The sequence below is a fragment of the Mercenaria mercenaria genome, unplaced genomic scaffold, assembly GCF_021730395.1.
Source record: "Mercenaria mercenaria strain notata unplaced genomic scaffold, MADL_Memer_1 contig_5008, whole genome shotgun sequence".
Classification (NCBI taxonomy): Eukaryota; Metazoa; Mollusca; class Bivalvia; order Venerida; family Veneridae; genus Mercenaria; species Mercenaria mercenaria.
The window spans coordinates 1332-27598 of NW_026463286.1; the positions used below are offsets into that span (position 1 = coordinate 1332).

Genomic DNA, 26267 nt, shown 5'->3' on the forward strand with positions numbered 1-26267 from the left:
TATGGGGCCAATAACTCTGGAACCCATGTGGAATATGACTGGTTCAAGACAGGAACCGAGGTCTTATGGTGATACAAGTTGTGTGCAAGTTTGGTTAAAATCCAATCATAAATGAAACCGCTTTTGTGCAGACAAGACCAAAACATCTAATTTCTGGTCCTTTCAGGGGCCTTAACTCTGGAACCCATTGCGGAATATGACTGGTTCAAAAAGGGAACTAAGATTTTATTGTGATACGACTTGTGTGCAAGTTTGGTAACAATCCAATCATAAATGAAACTGCTATTGTGCATACAAGACCAAAATAGCCAATTTCTAACACTCTCAGGGGCCTTAACTCTAGAACCAATGGTTGAATATGGCTGGTTCAAGACAGGAACTAAGATCTTTCGGTGATACAAGTTGTGTGCAAGTTTGGTTAAAATCAAATCAAATTCTGTCCATTAGCCAAAGGCCAGCTGTTGTCGATATTTACTAATAAAATGTTGTTGTTGTTGTTGATATTATTATTATTATCACCCTACTTTCTCTGAATGAAAATATATTTCTTTTAACTCCACTGCACATATCTTCATGGCCCAATGGGGACAGCAGCTGTGCTAATTGCCCTCAAATTAATTGCTATTACATAATCGCTTATAAGAAGCAGATAAGGTTGGAGTTGTTATGGGAAAACTAATATAGTAGTGGATCTAGGACGTTTCAAAAAATGCAAAGAAAAGATAAATATAGAAAATATGCATTTTATGTAAAGAGAAAGTATTGAATTACCGGTATTGGATGAAAATAGATAAAAATACAGGAACACTTATGTAAAAGATTTTTCAACTTCAATACGAAAATTATATAATCACAGATTTACATTTTGGGCAAACATGTTAAATGTCTTATTGACAGTCTTGGACACGGCTATATATGGCATAACTTCAATGAAAATATCACTTTTGATATTTTTAAATGCAGATTAAGAGATCAGTTTAAGCTGGAGTGGAGTGGTATTGTTAATAATATGTTCAAACATTGATTATGATGTAAACTTTAAAACAGAATTTAGGTATGAAAAGTATCTTGATTTTATTGAAAATGATTATTTGAGAAAACTATTTACTTGTTTCAGATTATCAGCATATTCAATAGCTATCGAAACTGGAAGATATATAGGAACTAGAAGAATCAATAGTGTGTCAAAAGTGCAATTATTATAAAGTAGAGTCTTATTATCACTTTTACATGAGTTGGGGGGAAAGGGGGGGGGGGGTGTGGCGTGTGTGTGTGTGTGTGTGTGTGTGTGTGTGTGTGTGCGTGTGTGTGTGTGTGAGAGAGGTCCCAGTAAATTTGATTAGACCACTTTTGTGGCTCTGTGATGAAAAAGTATTCAGTACAATTTAAAATGCAACATGTTGTGTGAATGTCCATTGCTTAGTTATTTTATCATGAAAGTTTCAGGTAAAAAGTTAGAACCATTTTTAAAAAAATAATGGAAACTGTGTTCCTGGCTAGTCACATGTCAGATTACACCACCCACTTTTAATTTGAATATCTATAAATATAAGTCAAAACTGGTAACAGTAACACTTGTTAATGAAACTCAATACATGTAGGTATATTACCAGAAAGTATAAATAAAATCAAAAATCATTTTGCGCAGACACCTAACTGGGACCCCCCCACCCCCTTTGTATCACGTATCTCATTGCCAAATCTGAATTTATCTGAATGTTTGATGTCTTCAAATAAATTTTATTTTATTTTGTAGGGTTTAACGTCGCACCTACACAATTATAGAGCATATAGCAACTTTCCAGCTTTGATGGTGGAGGAGACCCCAGGTGCCCGTCCGTGCATTATTTCCTCACGAGCGGGCACCTGGGTAGAACCACCGACCTTCCGTCCAGATGGATGGCATCCTCAAATAAAGAATTCAACGCCCCGAGTGAGGCTCTAACCCACATCGATGAGGGGAAAGTGATTTGAAGTCAGCGACCTTAACCACTCGGCCACGGAGGCCCTGATCTTCAAATAAAAAGAAAACTATTTTGAACATTTGGAAATACATTAACTAGGTATTTTGTGAGAAATGCAGAAATATAAGTGTCTCCTCGATAATTATGAAAACTGTTTAAGTCGTATAGATTTGTTCTATTCAAAGTGCCATCATATACAGAGATATAACATACATATTAGTATAGCCTATACCTGATATGTCATGTATGTTCATTAGCCAAAGGCCAGCTATTGTCGATATTTACAAATACAATGTTGTTGTTGTTGTTGTTGATATTATTTTTTATTACAGTTATTATAATAATAACTATTATTATTATAATTATTATCATCACCCTACTTTTACTGAATGAAAATCTATTTCTTTCAACACCACTGCACATATGTCTTCATGTTCCGGTGGGGACACCTGTTGTGCTAATTGCCCTCAAGTTAATTACTATTTCATAATCGCTTATGAGAAGAAGATAAGGTTGGAGTCGTTTATTTGATTTCGGGATAGGAAAACCAATATAGTAGTGGATCTAGGACTTTTTAAAAATGCAAAGAAAAGATAAATATCAAACTACTAGTTGGTATTCATTTCCTGCTTCACTCCTTATAAATATTCTCTGAAAGCCTGTATTCATTACTAGTTTATTTCAGGATTTTCCTAAATTTTAGAAGCATATATCTTTTATGTAGAAAAGTCTGTTCATATTTTCAGATTTTCAGAAAGTTTAGTCTATTTCTTTTTTGTTTTGATTCATCAAAACTATTAAGTACTTAACTTACACTTATCTAATATGACAAACCTTTTCAGTCTGCAAGCGCATCAGCGCATAATATTTCCCCAGTCTATTACAGTGTCATCGCATTCTACCTAAAATGATTTATGTCGATGCCGATGTTGACATGACCCTTCATAAACATTTTCAATTCTATAGATATTAGATACTTACCTCCTTAGAATTATTTTGGGTATCGATACTAACAGAGTATATTTATCAATATCACTGTCTATGGTCTATAGTCAAATAATTTTGTTGAATTAATTTGACCTTTGATCTAGAGGTAAAATCTTTTGGACTTTCCAAATTTGCACATAGTTTTCTAGGTTAGTACAGACATAGTGAAAAAATCGTGTTTTTTTTGTGGGAAAAGTATCAAACTTAGTAGAAAGTGAGCATATTGTGTCTAAAATTCAAAAGTGAATTGAAGTACGAAGAAATTCAAACTGGCCGTAATTATTCAAAATAGCCGCCATTCATGAAAAATATGTTGGAAAGTAAAGATGAAAAACCCTCAGTGAATTTGGGTTTTTAATCATTTTTTATGCAAATACTAATTACACTTACATGAATCGATTTCAGCTATTTTTTAACTATATATTTACAGAAATTAAGTTACTTCTCTTAATTAAGTTTCGCTATTTTACCGCAAACAGTTTGATATGTTTAAATTATCTTTAGAACGTTCAAATCCTAACATAGAGCTTAGAATAATAGTTTGAATAAAAATGACGTGACACATGGTAACAAAGATATCATTTGATCATATTCTGACACATACTGTAGAGACAACAGTTTAATTTTCCCACTAACGTAATTCATGTATGTTGTCATTTAGTTTGTTTTGCCATTAAATTGAAATCAACCCCTTTCCTTATATATTACAATAATGAATCTAATCTACTTTTTCTACTTCTTGTTATATTTCCATACAACTCATCATTTGTTTTAACTGATTTATAATTTTAAAGATGTAAGAAATCAAAGTGGTTTACATAAAAAACCTCATCAACAAATATGTCATTCAACTTCTGTAAAATATCTAGCAAAATAGACTTTATATTTCGGTTAAATTTTATATACTGCTTTTAGCACACATGTACTAACGCATTTCGGAAGTACTAAAAGAATGTCAAAGTATGTTAAAAATGACTCGAGTTCAACCTGGCGACATTAATAAAGTCCATTCTACCCTAAAAGCAAGGATGTAACTCAAACACTGAAAGTCACATTCAAAGAATGCAGCCACCCATACAAAATTCCAGACACTTTCTAGATCTATTTTGACTAGAAAATTGTGTTATATACATGAAATAGATATAAGAACCCTAACAGTGTTCTGGAACCTCAAGAAAAAAAAAAACACAAAAAAACTTAATCACAAAGAAAACTTCCTCATATACTTAGTTAATTTTACGACAGAGTCACTGGTCTTCCTCGATATATTAACAATGTGCCTGAAATTATGGATTGATATGAGCATTATTTCTGTTTTATAAGATGTAAGGTGTGAAGTAAGATGGGGGACGTATTATTTTAGTCAGTGTTGAGAGTGTAAAATTTTGGGAGGTTTTGATACTTTGGAGGATTAAGGAGGGTAGACGAAGGTACTGACGAGAACTTTATACAATATGTTACAAAATATGTGGAATACTAGTACCCCGAATGGACAGAATGTGACTTTTGCAATCAAGCAACAAACCCAACGGATATATCACACTACAGCACTTGGCGGGGTGTGATCAAACCCCTATACATGCAGGAGGGCAGAAAAATGCACATGCCATTACAGGTAGCTCGTTTATAACATGAAATAGTGACAATTTATTTTATTCGTTGAATACCGACAAAAAATAGTTATGATGTTTCGAAAGTTAGAGAAATTAGACGAAAACGATAGCTCTTTGTTGTCAATGACTGGGAAAATAAATAACACAATTCGAAAAGTTGATTATCTGGATCATATTATTAGCGTGAGAACTGGTCACCTGAAACAGTCGGCATACCACACTATAGATATTGAAGCGCGCTCCAGGTGCAATAATCTTATTTTCCAAAGATACTTATGAACTACGTTTTGAGTTTTTAGTGACTATTTAGAACTAGATCTTGGAGAGTTTTATGTCCAGCGTGTGTATCGGTTAGGTTCTCTTAATCAGGCGAGAAGTATTACACAGACTCCTAGGCGACCGATAATTGTGGCATTCCGTGACTATCAGGATACCGAATACATCCTGCTGCAGGCTACAAAGCTTAGCAACTTTCGATTCAGCATTGACAGGGATTACCCAAAAGAAATCGCCAACGTGCGGAAGAGACTTTGGGATCGCTTTCGCACCGAAAGGGATACTTTTTGTCCAGATGCAAAAATGGCCTACCCTGCAAAATTTATCATCAAAGGTCGTGTGGTAGAGGACGAATTTCCCGACTGGCATGACATTTTAAATAGAGACAGATGCCAGTTGTTTAATCCTCAAAACGAGATTTGCAGTAAGCAAAACCGAAGTGTTTATTCAGGGTCAACTGATGTTGACAGTTCCGCAAGAGAGGCTAGTATGCGGAGTCCAAACCAGCGGATCGAGCTTGAGAGACCAGCAAACAGGGAAAATCAAACGTATAATATACCAGCACCGTCTCAGCAATTAAACAAAAAAATATACAGTCAAGCAGCAGCAGGTACGACCGTTCAACCGACTAACGTACTGCGTTATAGTAACGTGTCGTCTGCAGGGACAGAGAACAGACGGCACGTGGATTGATAGTTCAGTTAATTATAGCATCGAGGACGGCCGTGATCAATCATTAAATCACGGGATAACTGAGAGTCGAGATAATCCTACCGATCAATAGTACAATAGGGAGAGACGGTCGATAAAATGTGTGCTCTTAAATATACAATGTCTTATTTAAAAATGTGAACAAACTGGATTCCCCCGAATTAACAGCTGTATTCAATAATCATAATATAGTTTTCAAATTGATACGTAAATATGAATATTGACGGTTTTGGGTTGTTTAATTTATAACGGATGGTGTAAAATCCTGCTGTTAAAAGGAATTCTGGTGGTATAGCTGTGTGAAACTTGATATTATTGATAATGTATCTTTATACAGCGCGGACAGTGATGCCATATTATTGTTAAGACGTAAGGGCTTAGTTTTTGATTTACAACATGATGTATATATATATATATATATATATATATATATATATATATATATATATTCTTTGCTATGTAGTTCCATAAGGAGATCACGAGAAGCTTATATAAAGACAAATAATTACGATAGAGTTATTAACCAGATTATAGTTTTTGGAGATATGAATAGCAGGATTGGCCAGTTAAATGGTTTTGTTAACGAAGATGAATTAAATATACATATGAGCTCATTTCTGCCAGAAAATTACTAGCCCTATAAGGTTTTACTCAAACTATGACAAGACTTTGTAACAGATCATAACTGAACGCTACTGTTAGACTTTTGCAAACAGTCGGGGCTTAGAAGTCTTAACGGACAGACAGGAAAAGATGCCAGTATTGGTAAATACACTTACACTGGACCATTAGGTAGTAGCCTAGTGGACTATGTGCTAGCAAGTGAAAATATTATGACATTGTTTAACTCTTTTGAAGTGTTAGATCTGTATATATTATCTGATCATTGTGTAGTTTCATTTAGCTTACAGGCATATACATCGGATATAAATATATCGGATGAAAATAACTGTAGTAGAATTGAATATACATATAAATGGAACTCTGATAAAATACATGATTATACACAGAAATTGACAGGTGAAGTTGCTGTAAATGAATTAAATAATTTGACAAATAACTTCAATAATATAGCACACAGCAACGAGGTCGACGAAAATATTTCTGATTTTTTGAAAATCATGGATGAAGTATGTTCACCTCTGTTTAAGCGCATGCCAAAAAGTACTGATAGTTTTAATAAAAGGAGGAAAGAGGAATGGTTCGATGACGAATGTTCTTCAAAGCGTGACTTATTATATAACTGTTAAAATTCTTATAGAAACTGTAAAAGTGATATAAACAGACTAAATATGTGCAGGGCACGTTCTCAGTATAAGCATGTACTAAAAGAAAACGTTATAAGCATAGACAGAAAGGAACTAACAAGCTGATTAAATCGAGGACAGATAATGCTAAGTAGTATTGGAAAATGTAAAAGGGATTAACTGGCTGTAGTTATCTTAACTCTCTTACACCGGATGATTTTGCTAGATATTTTAAAGCCATAAACAACCCTGAGGATATGTTTTATCAGGCAGATGAAGATGTTTTGTTTTTTAACAAAAGGTATTTAAATGGGGAATTTCAAATAATGTTCACCGAATTAGATGAACATATTAGTCACATAGAAATACTGAAAGCAGTTAAGCAGTTGAAAAGTTATACAAGTGGAGGTCCAGATTTATTATTAAATGAATTTTTCAAACACGGAATAGATGTTTTATTACCATACTTGCCTCAGTTATTGAACAAATGTCTAAATATAGGTTATTTTCCAGACTGTTGGAATGACGGTTTTATTGTTCCCATTTTTAAAAGTGGTGATACAAGACAGCCAAGCAATTATAGAGGTATAACACTTCTAAGTGTATTAGGCAAATTGTCCACCAGAATCTTAAACAACCGACTTACGGAGTGGGCCGAAAACTATCATGTTTATATTGAAGCGCAAGCTGGCTTTCGTAAACATATGAGCACAATAGATAATATTTTTGTGTTAAACAACCTTATTTCTCATATATTTAATAGTAATGTAAAACTTGCATTTGTTGATTTTCAGAAGGCTTTTGAAATCTACTTTCCAGATTTTATTTTTGATTTCGTTGTGAGAGACATTTTATGGTACAAACTTATTAAAACAGGAATAAGAGGGAACAATTTAGATTTCATTAAGTCTATGTATGATAATGTAAAATCAAAAGTTAAACTTTCTAATAATGTCAGTGATATTTTTGAAGGTCCGACAAGGCGAATGCCTTTCTCCTTTCCGTTTTAGCATGTTTTAAACGATATAGAAGACACGTTCATAAACAAAGGTTTAGAAGGTATTAATATTGGTACTATGAAACTTACATGCTGATGATATTGTATTATTTTCTCAGTCTGCAGACGGTCTTCAGAACTCTTTAAATGTTTTGTATGATTATTGCTCTAAATGGAAGCTCACTGTTAATACGAAGAAAACAAAAATTGTGATTTTTAGAAAACGTAGTCGGCTGTCAGATAATTTAGCATTTATTTATAATAATAAACAAATAGAAATTGTTAGCAAATTTAAATACCTAGTTGTTTTTTTTACGACAGGTGGTTCTTTTAACGAGATGAACAAAATGTTAGCAGGCCAAGCTCTGAAAGCCACCTTTCAGCTGAATTAATATTTGTATAAGTTCATATCTATCTGGCAAAAACACATATTGAATCTTTATGATAAATAGTTACACCGGGAATGAATTATGCCTCAGAGATATGGTGATTTAACAAGGGTAAACATATTGAAAGAGCCCATCTTTGTTTCTGTAAATAGCTGTGAGGAGTTAAAGTTTGTTGCCAAAATGCTTTTGTATATGGTGAAACTAGAAGATTGAGACATGTATTACGCACAGATATTTACATATTATAAAATATTAGTTAAAATTGTGTCAGTGCGGAGAAGTAAAATATGCACGACAGATGTATGTTCTATTAAAAATGATATTGAATTACACCCGAATCATATAAACTGGGAACATAGTGTTTAAAACTTATTGTCAATGTTAGGTTTTTATGAGGTGTGGTTAACCAAGGAGTTGGGGACAATAATATATTCTTACAAACCTTGAAGATACGTCTTTATGATATATTTAAACAAAATTGTAATGACAGCTTACAGGGGTCCTCTCGTGCCTTATTTTACAAAACAAAAGCTACTTTTACTTTTCAGAAATATTTAAATGATGTCATTGTTGTAAAACATAGAATAAGCATGTCTCGACTAAGAATGTCATCACATAGGCTAGAAATAGAAAGTGGCAGATGGAGAAAACCTGTAAGCGTCCCTTTGGATCAAAGAAAATGTTTATTCTGTAATGCATTGGAGGATGAATACCAATTTATTGAGTGCTCTCTATATACGGATTTAAGGCATCAGTACATTAGAAGATACTATTGGTTTCATCCTAATTATATCAAATTTATGGAACTAATTAAAACTGAAAATGTTACCGATTTAAGAAAACTCTCAGCGTATGTATACAAGGCGTTTGAAAAACGAAACTTGATTTTGAGTTCAATGTAGCAGTTATCAGTAAATGTTAATAAAAGTCTCTATTATGTTGTAACACTTGATATTTGTCATAATGTTAAATAATGCTCTTACAGTCTCTCCCTCTCTCCAAAATATAACATGCATTTGGTATGAAGTGTTCATCTATTGATATATTTATTGTCATCTTGCTTACACATCTTGTATATTTGCACTGTTATTTCTTCTGTGATTATGTTATATTGATGCATGCACATGGGCCAGAATTGGCTTAATACATAATAAAGTTATACATTTATTGGCATAGAGTTTGAGAATATTACTCTGCATCCATGGTACGAACTATATATGGAATAATGCCTAACTCTAGCTTTTATAGGCTTAAATGATGAGTAAAACTGAGAGGCGTTGGTGTAGTAACGATGGATCATTCAGTAGTCTCTGATTTTTGCATAAATGGTTTATATACGTAAAATGCGGGATCCAGTATTGACCCGTAGATACACTGTATTTTGCTACTTAGACTTCCATAATTTCCTATCAATGCATACTATTTCATAGTGACTGCTTATATAGACGACATCCGACCTTAATAATGGCGCTCAGGTCATACAGAGTGTGATTGTCAATGGTGATGGTTTCAATAGATTGAGAATCATAACATTCATGTAGTTTGGTGAAGAAACCGAATAATGTCATTCTGGAGCTTCGTAGGTCAACCTGGACTTTCATTTCAGCAGACTGTAGTTCCTCATGACCTTTGCTCTATTTTAGATGCTACTCTTCCTGAATATCAACTACCTTCTCTAAAATCTTTAGAATGAGTGGGAGAAGGGATACAAGCATGTTGTTTTTGTGACTATTGATTCTAGACTAGGTTTCTTTAACATAGATCTTATCCGCACATTCCTAAACACCTTTAGTACATTACCTAAATCCATGGAATGTACAAGACCGCCTCGGTAGCCGAGTGGTAGAGCGTCCGCTTCGAGTGAGGAATGTCGTGGGTTCGATTCCCGGCCGCGTCATACCAAAGATGTAAAAATGGTATTAGTAGCTTCCTCCCTTGGCGCTCAGCATTAAGAGGATAGTGCTAGGACTTGTAAACTATAAAGTTGGGCATTGTGCTCACTGCTACAAGTAGACACCGTCGTTTATATGACTGGAAATTGTTGAAAAGACGTTAAACCTGAACATACCCACACACATGGAATGTACAACTCCTGGCTCGCGGATTTCTCCGCGCGGACAATTTTACGAGTCACCCCCGTAATATATTAACAGCTTCCACCGCGACCAAAAACAATAAATCGATTGTGATGTGTTGTGAGGATAAATCGAAGCGCATCGCAGTGATGTATCGGTGGTTTTCTTTGAATTGTGGTAGATCGCCGCGATTTACGGGTAAGAGAATGATGATATAAACTGCCTGTGGAATTTCGACCTTTATGATTTAAAGGACAAATAAAGAATGTTCTTTTACTAAACTTCAAGCTAGTAATAAATATTTTAATTGAAAGATGTATAAAAGATAATGTAGAGATCAAATGTATGATAATTTATCCAAACTGACTTCCGATTCGGTATCTTTCACAGTATTTGATTATCAAATATTATCTATGATTAAATACGTGCGTGTTCCCTTAGTGTCAAGATACCGGTATTTCAAGTGTTTTAACGCGTGTCATGAGGGTTAATCGACAACTTTTGCCGATGTATGATCAGGGTTAAGAAAAATGATACCAGTTGTATAAATAGCACGTTAGTCTCATTTTTTTTAATTTGTTAAACGTTTAAAGGTTATTTTATCGACGAAAATAATGTTTTTTACAATTATCGATTCGGGCCTGATAAGAGCTATGTAATAGATAGAGTTTATGGAGTAAAAATTCTTCGTAAAAAAGAAACCGATAGAGGGGGAAAACGGAGCGTAGAGGAGTGACCGACCGAGGTTTCTTTTTCTCGAAGAGTTCCCTTGATAGACTATATCTGACATGGTGTGAAATCTACGTTTAACCAATCAGACGCAATCAGTCGACGCTCTTCAGCGTGTAGAACCGTTCTTCGAAAATTATTGATACAGTTGCATTGGTCTTCAGGAATAAGAAGCACAATTTCTTTTTGAAAAATAACACGGTCTGATTGGTCAAAAATGTAGGTTGCATACTATCTCTTTATATTTGATAATCAATTGTGACTATGGGTTTACGCCACTTACGTTCAAGTTTGCGTTTTATATGTTTGGCAAGATAAAAGTCATTAGGAGAACTGGTCATAATACGACTTTTTTAAGCGGACAAACGAATATACACTATGAATTTATATGTGCTCACTAGCTTATTAACTTATAGGCATGCTACACCGCATCCATGATAAGAACTCAGTATGGGGCAATGCCTAACTCTAGCTTTTATAGGCTTAAAAGATATGCAAAACTAAGAGGCGTTGGTGTAGTAATGATGAATCATTCTAATAGCTTCTGCTTTTTGCTCAAACGGTAAATATATGTAACCTTTGGCATCCAGTTTTGACCCGTAGATACACTGTATTATAAAAAGATAAAAGGTAGTAACTATTATCTACAGACTTTTTAAAAGTTGAAATTTACATTTTAAAAGCCATCTCCAGTAAAAAGTGTGTATTTAAATGATGTACATCCACTATGTACATTGATTTATGAATATAAAAACATCTTCTCCTTAAGAGAATATCATAGCAGATTTTGGTAGAAAATTTTATCACTACTACAGTATTGGAACCCAGGATCATAGACAGTTTATCCCTGTTATCTAATGAGTTAAAGGTAGGTATGTAACTAGAAATATGCTGAAACAAATTGTATCTCAAGTCATCATACAGTGGGCAGACAGTTAAAACATGTTCCTCACTTTCAATTACATTATTATTACAAATTGAACATGTTCTTTGTAAGGGGGCAACCCCACATCTGAACTTGGCATAAGCACTTCTATGGTGGCCAGGCAAAATACACTTACTATAAGCCTCTGTCTTATAATCTTGCTTAAACAAACGGTATGTCCTCAATTTATTCCTTCCATTCCCTCTTACAGCATTCTCAGCATTTAAATTACATTTCCAGTTGTCTATAAGTTTCTCATTCTGTTTCTCTAATACTTTATCCTTTATTCCCACTTTATCAATATTTGAAATGTCAATCGCATCAAAGATGTTTCCAACACCCGCTTCAATAAATAATTTTCTTAATCTAAAAGACCAATTTTTGCATGAGGTATTGATTTGTGACACTGACCATTGGTAGATTTTATAATTCAATCTACTGCTGGACATAGATCTAATACGATACCATTGACTGAGAACTGATGATAACTGTTTAATATATACATCTACCCAACCAATATCCCCATTTACCGCCACATTTGGGGTGTATTTACCAACCCCCATAAAAAATCTTGCTGCTCTGTTCTGAATTGCTGATATACAAGAAAACTGTCTATCACCCCAAATGGCTGCTCCATAACTGATAGTACTCCATACCGTAGCCTCATACAATTTTGAATAAGTCGAGAAAGGAAGACCACCAAACAATTTGTACTTTGAGATTAAAAGTCCTAAAGCACGGTTTGCTGATTTAGCAACGTGTTTCGCCATAACATTAAAATCACAATGCTCAGATAAATATAAACCCAAGTAAACATAATGATTTTCAACTTCTAAAACTTCATCTCCACATTTAAAATTCCTCATTGTACAAGGTATCGATGGTGGTCTAAAATGTACAATTTTTGACTTATCTGAATTAACTTTCATACTATTTTCATCACACCATTTTTGGAGTACGTCTAACATAAGTTGTAACTTATCTTCACAATCACTTACCAGTACTATGTCATCAGCATAGAGGAGGATAGACACATTCTGACCATCAATATTGATACCAAGGTCAAGATTCTTAACTGCTGAGATCAAATCATTAATGTAAAGATTAAAAAGCATCGGTGAGAGACTACATCCTTGCTTAAGGCCACACTTTACAGAGAACCAGTCTGTCTTTAGGCCATTTAACCTAACACAACATTTTACATTCTGATAGATGGCAAGTAGTGCTTTAAACATATTACCATTTACACCCATATCTTTGATCTTTGTAAATAATTTATTACGGTTGATAGTATCGTATGCCTTTTTAAAGTCTATGAATGCGGTAAATGTAGACTGTCTTTTTAATTTACGCGACTCTAAAATTAAAGAAAACGAGGACAGGTGATCAACTGTACTTCTACCTGCCCTAAACCCATTTTGTTCATCATGTAAAATGTTATTTTCATCTTCCCACGCTGACAAACGCCTATTGAGAATATTACAGTAAATCTTATAAACCACTGAAGTAAGGGTTATCCCTCTATAACTTAAGGGGTCCCTTCTATCTGCTGTGGAAGATTTAGGGATAGGATTAATAATCCCATGTGACCAACTCTCAGGGATAAGACCCAGCATGAAACACTTATTAAACAAAGCTTGCAATGTTAGTACATTGGAAGTTTCCGGAATTCAGAAGTTTGAAAGTTTGTAGACAAAGTGGATGAGGTGCATAATAGTTATGTTTTCTTACACGTAGGATAAAGGAGATTATTATCCTTTTTAATTTTACAATTTCATATAAAGAAATTAATTAATTAGTTAATCAAATAATTAATTACAACCATTAAGGATAATAAATACATAAATAACAAATATAAGAAAGAACAACATAACTTTAGTAATAGCATTTACGAAAACATTTTCCACTTACATTTTACCATCTTTGGAGTCCCGAGTTTGCCAACAATGTTGATAATGCATAGTTTAATCGATGTAACTAAATCATTTAAAACACCTGTCTTTCTTTTGTTCAAACATTAAGAAAGTTTTTAACACTAAACTGAATACAAATGAAAATAATCGCTAATTACTTCCTTTCTTTTGCATCAAGTGATCATTGTGAATATATATCGTGTCAAAATAAACACGCGCCGCTAATAGATAAACAAAAGAACATGTTGACAGCGTTTTTGGATTATCAGGTGACACTTTTAATCCAGCAAATATTTTGTTGTTCGGTTTTCGGAAGTCAATTTTAGTGTTAAAATATAAACGGTGCTTCAAATATCGTCCGGTTTTCAGAATTCGGAAGTTCCGGTTTTCAGAAGTTAAAAATATATAGAAATAAGAACAGAAAAAAAACGGGACCATGAGTTTCGTACGGTTTTCAAAGGTTTCCGGTTTTCAGAAGGTCCGGTTTTCGGAAGTTACACTGTACTAACGATGAATGTTTCAAAACTTCTGCTGGCAACTCATCAAACCCCACTGCCTTATTGTTTTTCATAGCATTTGTAGTGAAAATAATTTCCTCAACTGATATATTTGCATTTAAAAGGACATCATTTCCATTTTCAGGCAGAATATCAAAATTATCAACATCTGAGGAAGTTACAGAATTTAAAAGCCCCTCAAAACTAGATTTCCATTTTCCAAGCACATCACTTTTCTGGCTTGAAAAAGAACCATCCTCATTTTTAACCTCAAATGGAATATTTTTACCCCTTTCCTGACCTACACGTATTTTACCTATCTTCCTCCAAAACTCACTTTGATTTGACCCTGCCAGATTTTCTATTTCCTTTTGCATATCAAACCAATATCTCCGTTTACTTTTCTGTACACATTTATCAAAAGCTTTTCTTTGGGCCTTGAATTCTATACGCAGTTTCTGTCGGGTAGAACCATCTGAATTCAACATACGTTTCTCAGCCCTGCAAGAGTTGTTCCAAAGCTCAGTCAGTTCATCATTCCACCAAGGCTTTTTGATTTTACGTTTTTTATTATTACCTGATACACTTACATTCACCGTTTTATGTGCTAATTTACTTTTCATCTCAGTCTTAACACAGTCACAGAACTGGTCATATACATCATTAAGGTCCCTTTGGTTCGATTCTTCCATCTCCAGTTTAGAGATGAAATTTTGTAACACTGTGTAATTACTATTCATAAAATCTACAGGAATATTCTTCCTCTCATAAACTGTATGACTAGAACTCTCAGACCTAAATTCATGTCTTTGTTTATATTCCCCCAGAGCGAAGGACCATATTACCATAGAATGATCAGGAATACATACTGAAGGGTCAATCTTATCACAATATCTAGGTCATTTAACAAGTCTGACATGAGCTTAACTTCACTCTTTGTAAACAATGACAAACTTTCACATGGTACAAGACAATAATCTACAACTGAAGATCCTTGCTGGCTTACAAAAGTGTAATTATTATTAATATGATTTCTTCCGTTTAAAATACAACAGTTACTCTCAATCAAAAAGTCACATAATAATTCACCATGTTTGTTTGCACTGAAATCTACAACATTTCGTTCACATATATTGTCTACACCAGCAATGAAATCATCAAAATTTGAACATCTTGCATTAAAGTCGCCACATACAAAGAAATTTAAATCGTTACAATAGAGATGTATTTGACACAAAAGTGATTCTAAGAAATCATTACAATCAATATTTCTTGTTGAATTAATTGGCGGTAAATAACATACCCAACAGAGAAAATCTGTTAAATTACTTTTACTTTTTGCCTCAAATTTAATCCAAAGTATACCCTCCAGTGTATTAATTGTACATATCAGATGACTAGCAAGTGTGAAATTTATACCCCCATGTGATAACAGCTACTGCACAATAACCTGTATTTTTGCAAATATTTAATTGCCATATGTTTGTGACAGTTTGCTACATGTAATTGAAGAGTAACTGAATTTAATTGACAATTATTTTGCTTTTTTTTTTTTGAATTTTAATTAATTAATTACAATTGAAATAATTGATTTTTGTCTCAATTATTAATTATTTTCAATTAATTAAAAAACTGTAATTAATTATAATTAATTAAATTATAATTGTAATTGGGCCCAGGTCTGTATTTTACGTCACTAATACAGGTTTTCTCATGGAATGGCCTATATCATTCAAAAGACATTTTCATTCAGAGAAAGAAAATGCTTGCACCTAAAGTTTCATATTAATAGTTTTACACAGAAAGTTGCTTTAAATAAACGCTTGTTTGACACTTTTACACATTGTTTATAGAAAAAAGAAGGGAAAGAAAATGGAATGGTGATATTAAAAATCATAACTTGGGTTAACTAAAATTAAAGACAAAATTTGAATGAAATATTGAACATAAGATCCTTTCCGATTTTAAGTATCTTCTATATCTTCTATATCAAGTAAAATCTTTAGATGTTCTTCTTATTTCTTTGTCCGCATGAGTGTTATAGCTTTGCGATGCTTTACTACATCAAGAAATGAAAATATTAGTTGCGTCATTCGAAATTCTTAATTTCTAGATTTGTACTATTATCATACCAATTTTTCTCACACTTATTCAACTAGTTTATTTATATGGTGTTTGCAGCCGACTGCATACAAGAATGTCTTTTAAAAAGAAGGCACCGATTCACATTCACCAAAAGATAATAGGTAAGGGTAGATTTCTCGGAAGCACAGAGCACCAAAAACACAGCCCCAGAGCCACGCATCTACATAGTAGGCCCACAACAAATAGAAACTGTAATGGAAAAATATTTCAGACGGTTTGCTTCAAACATCCAACAAGTACATATTAAATTATGCTAAATATTGATGGAAGGGAAGGAAACGGCAAGGGGCGAAATAGGGTCGGGGGTTGGGGTGGGGAGGAATCCGAAGGGGGGAAGTTGAAAAAGGACGAATATACCAGGGAATGCCATGTTCTTTTAAAAACAGTCGCACTACAACGTAAACCACAATAGCGCAGACACTCATGTACCAAAGATAAACACGTCACTCCGATCAACTAAATAACATAAGAAAACGAACAATCAACACATAAGAAAACAGAAGGGCACCGTTATAGACTCACAAGCACACAAACGCACCCACACACGTAGGGAAAACATTTTTGAAACAAATATAAATAATCGTACACGTCTAATTTTTTACTCACCCGCCATGCTAGATGCGTACTCTCCTACTATTTTGTTCTATAATCATTCATCCGTGATTGATTAAAGCGCCATCTGAAATTCTCTCGTTCATTGCGAGACATGGACCGTGTAAAATGACGATCGTTATTAGAATCAAAATGGCTGCTCTAGGTCCCATTGATCCACATTTGAAAATTGCTTATATGCATCAAAATTAGAGTCAAACTTAAAAAGCTGTATTATGCAGGCAAATTTAACATTGCAGTCAAACACTACAAATACTGAGAAAACGAATAAAGGAAATCACTTACATATAGCACGAAATAATAATGCATCCTATGACGTCATCATTCCTCATGTTATCTGACAGAACTTACACCACAAACAACACTAAAGGGACCCGACTAATTTGAATATGGCACTGGTACAGAAGCTTGTCTTTATATCCATCACTTCAAACATTAATTCTGTTATAATTAAAAATAATACATTCATTATCACTTAAAATGTTCACATTTTATGTTACACATTTTATGTTACCCGTTCATATACTGTATGTCAAGGTTCTGTATGACGCGGTCATGTGATTTGTATAATAGACTGCAGTACTTTAAAAAGTTTCATACATTTATGGCTATATTTCTTTACTGCAGGTTGTAGAAAAATATTTAAATCCATCATTTATGCTTATTCATTAAATCCATTTTTAGTGTGTGGTTGCGTCAGTGCTAATTGAAGTGAAACATGCCTTAATTATCGCGGCACGTTAAGCTCGTTCATCTATCATTCATGTCATATGAATATCATGCCAATATTTAAACAGATTACTTATTCGCTTAAAATCACATAGTTCTTCGTAAATATGGCGATCGTTTATGAAAATTGCAATTGGATTTTATTCATCCTGAATGCAAGCATATAAAATGTTTGTGACCACGAGCTCAATTTCTACAAGATCAAAAATAAGTTTGTTAGAGTTAGGCATGTAAGGATCATTAGATGTATTTCAGAAAACTCTCTCCCTCTCTCTCTCTCTCTCTCTCTCTCTTGCTTGACATGTGCAAACATTTTGGAATCGTACGTACTTGACCCTATTATGAACGACTCCATAGGCAACTCAATCTTTCAGCATTGAAAGTCTTGACCAACTTTCACATAATAAACGGGATTTCGTTTTTCGTATTATCTATGTCTTTATCCCTATTTCATCATTTACTTTCGAAAATATACACAGTTTGTCCGTTTCATTATGACGGAAGATAAAAGTTCTAATTCTATTCCTTGGAAATCTTCGAAATTAGCCAAAGAAATTTATTACAAATGATGTATTTTTCATCTTAAAATGGCCATCAACATATTTTTGACTACAAAGATGACATACCCTTGTCTCCACCTAACTGTAAAAAAGACGTGTAAAGCCACGGGTCACTGATTTTTATCGACAGTGCTCCAACATTTGTAAATTTTCATATCAAATCAGATTTTTTCTTTCCAGTTGATGATGACATGGGATTTGATAAAGTTTTAATAACGTGAGAAACGACAAGTGTAACGACATGCTACTCATTGTTATGCTACTCATTGTTTAGGATAACATACCTATATATCAAAGTAAAGTGAATTTGAATAAGAGTTTTGCATACACGGGGTAACGCGTCATGCAGCAGGAACTTTTCTGATTCCCCGGTTAAAAATGCATAAATTAATTGATTTCATCTTTGAAAAATGTTTGCAGAATACAATTGTTTTCAACAGATACATGGGACGTTCCTTATGTTATTCGGTATACTTTAATCAATAAAATTGTTATCTAATACCGCAATCTAGAAACACAATTTGCGCATGTAAAGAGGTGCAGTATTTCGACATTTTGTTGAATACTTAACCATTCATATCATTCATTCGTTTACGACATAAAAGATAAATACACATATTGACAATTTAAACGCATATTGGTATAACTCAGCTTTACCTTCGTTTTTTCCTCATTTAGAAAAGAGTATTTGACCCAATTTGTTCTGTTTCAGCCATTTAAAAACAAGAGTGAAACATTTAAATCCAACGAGTAAAGCTATGTTAGCACAATTAAAATAGTAGGTGAAACATATCTAAAAACATTTAGCGTAAATATCGAGTTCATATGCAATTTTATATTGTACTTAAGTATAGACAATGTACTCATTTATTTTCGTTTTTGCTGGCAGGTCGGGGGCGTTTCTTTTATTTTGTTCTTGTTTTTGATGGTGTAAAAATGGCATTTATTGACTCAAAAGCACTGATAACAATAAAATTGTTGAAGTTTTTTTTCTAGTTTGTAATTATGCGGATTTAAGCGCTCATTGTTCTGACAAATTGACAAATGACTTATTTATTTTCAAGTCTTAGTCCATTACCGTATTAAGTTTACTGTCCATGCAGACATTTATTTTGTATTAAGGTGAATTATTGAATACAGGTAACGCTACTTGATTTACCTGTATCAGTGGTATGGTATGGTTTGTTTTTATGTAAGCTTATTTATCGTTATCACAGGTAACCAACAATGACCAATATTGCGACTCCTCCAGCACACTGTTAGTAATGTTAGTGGGAGGATAATGCAAGATATGCAATTCCAAACGCTTCTCTGGTTCTTTAGCGTGCTAGGCGTAAATGACCATTTTTTATAGGACTCTCCCAGTGTTAGTAATGTTTAGCTGGGGACCTGGGATAATGGTATAGCCGAAACAGTCACGATATTATATATATATATATATATATATATATATATATATATATCATAGAGGGAATTTATACGAACTAAATCACCACCACAATATACCAGACCAATTACGGCAAAGCGCCTGGCAGTACAAACGAACACGCACATGCCACAGCAAGTCCACTAACCCAATGAGATTAGTTTCGGTGCTGCTTTATATACGAGCCCGAATTGTACTACACATTCGTACTGGTTCAACATTTGCATATATATACTCAAATCTCTGTTTACATGTCTCACAAATCAGCAGTGACATTTTAGTCTTTTTAACTGATTGGGACCAGAGAAGCTATATTTTCTCTCTCTGAAAGTTAACTGGATCTCAAGGATACATTGAATATATATATAGATAATTTGCATTAAGGGACATAATTATATTCAGAACAGTTGACTTTCCCATACGTGAGATCCGCTAGGATACAAGTTCGCATAATAAATTATTATATAAAAGAGAGAATTTATACATTGACATTTTAGTCTTTTTAACTGATTGGGACCAGAGAAGCTATAATTTCTCTCTGTGAAAGTTAACTGGAGACGGACTCGAATTAGCTCTTCCTAGAATGGTAGCGAACATTATGTTCTACTCGATTTACACAGAAGACTCATCTACCGTTTAAAGTAAATCGAGTGTACAGAAGGCTTTTTAAATATGGCTGCCCCCATAGAATGCATTATTTTGAATGAAGATGACGACAATTTTGAACGTAGTGATGAATCAAATCGCAGAATAATCGCAGTTTTTACCGATTTACTGTCAACTCGTCCCCTAGTCAACTCGTCCCCCAGTCAACTTGTTCCCGATTTGGTAATTTTTCTGTTGTTTTTTCTAAGTCTGCTACAACACGATTGTTTTTAATGTTTGCATTAAATTTTGATGCTCCTTATTTTTAAACTCTTGAATAAGATTAATTAATAAACTTCTTTTTACAAATAAGTTCCTCAATCCAATCAACTATTAACACATTTCATTCAGTCAATCAACAACTTCTCATGCAATTAAATACCATTAACACCTTCCACCAATCAGCCCAATCAACGGCTTTTAATGTGATTAACAATCTTTAACACCTTTCGTATATTTTGTTTTAAAAAACCCTGTCCCCCGACTTTTGAAGTATTTTCTTTTCATTTTAATGACACAAATGATTATCAAGCATGTTGGTTATTTGTAGTAATACATACGTGATAGATACCAGTTGTTAATTTATTTTTCATTGTATTGCTAATTAAACCTTCTTTTTATCATGACCAGGGATAAGGATTTATTGCTCTCTTTTTTCTTACTACGATTCTTAAGAAGTTAATTTTTAAATCATATTTATATTACTAAAGGCATTGAATTTATTCAGTTATTGTCTTATATTTTCAGTATATTTCTTTTATTTTTTATCTAACCTTATTATCTAAGGTTAACCATATCCAATATAACTCCTTCGAAAACACGATGATGTTAAATTCCAATTTTCAAAGTCAAAGATATCACGAAAAAGCGAAAATACCTCATATATTTAGGGCGCTTTTGTTAGTAACAAACTCAGTTCAGTTTCAAACCAGTTTGCTAAACTTTCAATTTGTTTCATAAAACTGGTTTTGGTCTCGAAAAGGTTTGTGTCATTTGCTTTCAAAAACCGCTAACCGGTTTGTCAAACCGACCAAACTGTCCCCAGAGGCAGTTTGTTCGGTTTGTTGTATCCGAAATTTATTGCAGTTCGAGAAAAAATGACGGACCGCGTGGACCAAAATGGAAACGGGTAAAGAAAAAAACTAAGAATTAGTTGATTTCTGGCGAAAACCCGTGGTAATCTTTATACTCAGCCGAGTTCATTTGTCACTAATTACTTCTAAAAACATTCTCTTTGATTGGCATACATCGTTTTCATCAGTTTCTAAAAACCATCGAAATATTCCAGTCATTTCGTTCCAGTTAAGATTATTCGTCTTCCTTCACTCCAAAATCCACTTACTGTTATAGAATAAAGTTTTAATTTATAGTAAATGTGTCTGTTTCTGAAGGATTACATACAATATGCAATATTTTGTCTTTAAATAAATGTCTGTGTTGCTAAGCAAGGGATCACTTCTTGTAGTGTAAAGAAACACACTTACTTTTGTAAGAATTCTAGGTTCAAGTCCTAGCAAGAAGCCCTATGCACATTGACATAACTTTATATGCACATAAACATCTTTAGTATATAAATACATATGCAAAGCAGTTCTCTATCCTGACTAAAAGATGCAGTTTTAAATTTTTAAGAGCAAAATGAGTTTTTTTTTTCATGCATATAACTATTCATATAAATGAACATTTCAGTTTCCAAATATATTTTCATTCTGTATCCCTGACAAGATATTAATTGAAAATAAATTGACTGATTGAATTAATACTGACAGAGGACCTGTTAAAGTAGGTAGAAAAATGACCGAAAATACTGCAATGTCATAAATACTTGTGGGGAAGTTTTCATGGATTTCATAGTTGTGTAATTAATTTCTAACAAGCCGATAAAAATACCATCGTTTTTATCTTTAAAAGTTGAATTCCATAAATTCATGACCCCATGAAATAGCCATTTCAATATAAATAAAGCAGTCATCAACAACAAAAATAAAATGACTATAAATTCTGTAAAAGGAGCTGATCCTGTACCTTGTGGTCAAATGTTGTACAATCTATTACAATGCTAACTTCGAAAACAAGTTTGCACAAGTTTGTTTCAACTGAAAATGCATTGTACTCCTGTTCCATACAAGATTCTTTTGTCTCATTTTTAAAGTAAAAAAGAGAAACACTAACCAGCTACTGATTTCAAATATTTTTTCAGACTTTTAATAATTGACTGATGTTTTCAGGGCAGGTATTATTATATACATATGTCACAATACCTTAAAGTGAGTGTTTAACCAGTTGTGACAAAATGCATTATTTTCATTTTACTTATTATAGGCAAATTGCTGGAGGTAGAGGTATGGTTAAGGAATTTAAAATGTAATTACTGTCTTATGAAAGTGGCATGTACATCTAACAAATCATTAGGTCAAATATGATACCTACTTTCTACAGATCAATAACTACACCCGCTCATATTACTCTAAATAGTACAATGACATGAAGACATTTCAATTCACTGAAACACATATTATTATATACATAATTATCAATTATGTTTAATAATGTATACCCATGGTTTCTGGTCCCCCTTAATACAGTGACATAAAAGTTCAAAGTATTAAGTATTATCTGATCAAGTCAGGGGTGTCATTGGATGCCATCCAACTCATTGTTGCCAGATTTTGGATATGTATACATTGTGTCATCAGAAAAAATGTCAGAGATTAAATATGTCAACCATTTTTTGAAGAATCTTATTTTTAATTAATATTTATTTAAACACGTTTTTGTGAGGTAAGACACACTCGCTGGCTTAAAATACAACTGGTTACATAAATCAGTCCAGCATCAGAGTCAGAGTATATGTGCTTTGCTTGAATCTTGAGTAGTATGACTATCTAGTTTTGCTCATTAACTACATCACAGCTGTCTGTCATACTTTGCTGGGTGTGTCTAAAACAAGGAAACAGCAATGATTTCAATTAAGGAGTTACCACTGTTACAAAATACTTAATCTCTAATTTTAAGCAAATTGAAATAAAAAAATGATGTAATTTCAAAGTCTACTGGATAGTGGATACAGTTAAATAATAACATATCAGTTTTAGTCTTTGTGGCCGGGTGGTTAGGGTTGTTGACTTTAAATTATTTGTCCTTCAATGCTGTGTGTTCGAAACCTTGCTCAGGGTGTAGAATTCTTTCATTTGTGGATTTTTAAGTAATCCAGCTGGTTTACAGAAAGAGGCTTAACCTAGTTGCCCGCCCATGCCTTAAATAATGCATTGAAAGTTGATATATGAACTATAATTCTGTCAGTCTGACATTAAACTTAACAAAAACAAACATTTATAGTCACTCAACTGGTCTATTGGCTTATGTTGTCGAGTGCAAAAGGTAGTGACTCAACTGTCTATGTCATAATTAGCCTTGCTATATACATGTTAAAATAGAGTCGGCATATGGGAAGTAGTCATAGTAGTACATGTTATTTATACAATAAGTTTGGCTCTTGGATACAAAATCTGTCATTAATCTCAATTTAGAATAAATTTAATCACCAGTGTTTCTACCTTCACCATTTTGTTCATACAAACCGCCTGTTTGTTCAAGAACTCCTTTTAAAAGAAACCAGTTTAAGTTTGTCATTATTTTTTACCCAAACCGAAACCTAGAACCCAAACCGGATTTTTGCAAACAAAAGCCCCCTAGGGTGAAAAAATTACCAAAAAGGGGACGAATTGACCAAAAAGTGGAAGAGTTGGCCGCAATGGGGACGAGTTGACCAAATTTCATCATGAGGGGGGCGAAATAACCAATTCTAGGAGACAAAATGACCATATCGGGGACGAGTTAACTAGGGGACGAGTTGACCGGTGGACGAGTTGACTTGATACATTTTTACTGCTGCGTGCGCAACTGCGTAAGACCCTGCATGCTATTTTGTTATTCTCACATTCAAATTATATATATTGTGTTTTTTTTATCAGTGCACAAGTATTCGGATTAAGGCAATAGAAACCGACAGAAAAAGATTCTTTCTAAATATTAGGAACATTTTTAAGCCATTTAAAAGAATACATAGATGTAGGCCTGTAGAAAGAGATTATATCACTAATTTATACAAAATAGTCAATTTTAAAGGACTCTTTAACAGTACAGAATTGATTATATAAATCCTACACGCGAAAAGTGCCCTGTCCACAACTCAATGCTCCCAGTTCTCTTTCAACTTGAGGAATCGCTGCTCTTTGGTCAGTCTAGAAATATCCATATATATTTGATAATTTTAATTAATACGTCTTTTTATTTACTATTTTGGATCAGAGGGGATCGTGAGAAGATGTCTGGTTATGTAGAAGATGTAATTCCAAATTACCAACCAAATAATTTGAATATTAAGTTTAGAGCCTCATAGAGGCACATCTGTTAAATATAACTACAAAAAAATATTGCTGGAAAAATTCCTATCGCTTTTTAGTATGTTACAATCCGACCGTGCAAAATGAAGATATTTTTAAAGTACATACATAACACTATATGACAAATCATGTTTAAAACAATCACACCCATACGGGTCTAAAAATCAGCAACTTTTATCGTTACTTCAATAATTTGTAGGACGGCAGTTGCAGCCTCTGCTCCAATGACCATAACTGAAGTGTCATTTAAACTCTACCTGACTGGAGTTTCCCAAATGTTGATTCATCAACCTCTACATTTAGGATCTGATGCCTGCCATCAAATGCATCAACTTTTACCATGAAACCAGCTCTACTTGAAATTTGTTGGCAAACTTAATAAGTTATCTGGAGGGCACCTACTGCAAGCGTATGGCATTAGTTCTATTCCCATTAATACGTATTTTTCTAGAACTATAAGCCTCTACAAACCGTATTTTCAGTGACTTACTTGTCAGATCTCCAGGTAGCTGAAGATCCTTTAATAATGTATACATTTTTTATCATGTTAAGCCCCAGCTAATAAAAACAGATATATGTAGAAGGAGTCTACAATTAAATCAACCAGCACAGCTAATCACGCATCATTTCATGTTTGAAAGGATTAAATTTAGATAGAAAGCAGAGAGATAAACTGTTTTCTCCGAATAATGTACAGCATTAGATTATCATTGATTTATCAACATGATTGATATGGTAATTTCTGAATCATTTTGAGTAAAGATGATTAATAAGGCTCGATTTGGCTCGAGTGAGAATTACATCATTTTTACAATAAAAGCATATTACTTAAATTTCCTATATCATTTTATGATTGTTTTTGCCTCTAAGAGAGAAAACGTTCACAAATCTTAACGCAAAACTCATACCGACGCCATGTTGATTCGCTTCATCATTCTGTGCCTTCCGAATTCCGAGCAGAATGCTCGGTAGACCTTCTGAGTAGGCCTTCTGAATTAATCGGGTGTTCAGAATGGTAGGCCGGGAGACCATTCCCATTCCCTTCTTGGAAGCTCTAAATCGAGCCCGCCATGGATCTCAAGGATACATTGTATATATATATAGATAATTTGCATTAAGGGATATAATTATATTCAAAACAGCTGACTTTCCCATACGTGAGATCCGCTAGGATACAAGTTCGCATTATAAATTATTATATAATAGAGAGAATTTATACGAACTAAATCACCACCACAATATACCAGACCAATTACGACAAAGCGCCTAGCAGTACAAACGAAAACATGCCACAACAAGTCCAAATCAGCAGTGACATTTTAGTCTTTTTAACTGATTGGGACCAGAGAAGCTATATTTTCTCTCTGAAAGTTAACTGGATCTCAAGGATACATTGAATATATATATATAGATAATTTGCA

At 33.6% G+C, this 26267-nt stretch overlaps 1 protein-coding gene across 1 annotated transcript; it reads right to left on the bottom strand.

Moving 5' to 3' along the window:
- Positions 1–11488: 11488 nt before the first annotated feature.
- Positions 11489–15171, bottom strand: LOC128554398 (uncharacterized). The gene is made up of 3 exons (XM_053535675.1): positions 14506–15171; positions 12123–13535; positions 11489–11596 (listed from the first exon to the last, which is right to left on the bottom strand). Exons 1-3 carry the CDS (start codon positions 15169–15171, stop codon positions 11489–11491), a joined length of 2187 nt encoding a protein of 728 aa, XP_053391650.1.
- Positions 15172–26267: the final 11096 nt, after the last annotated feature.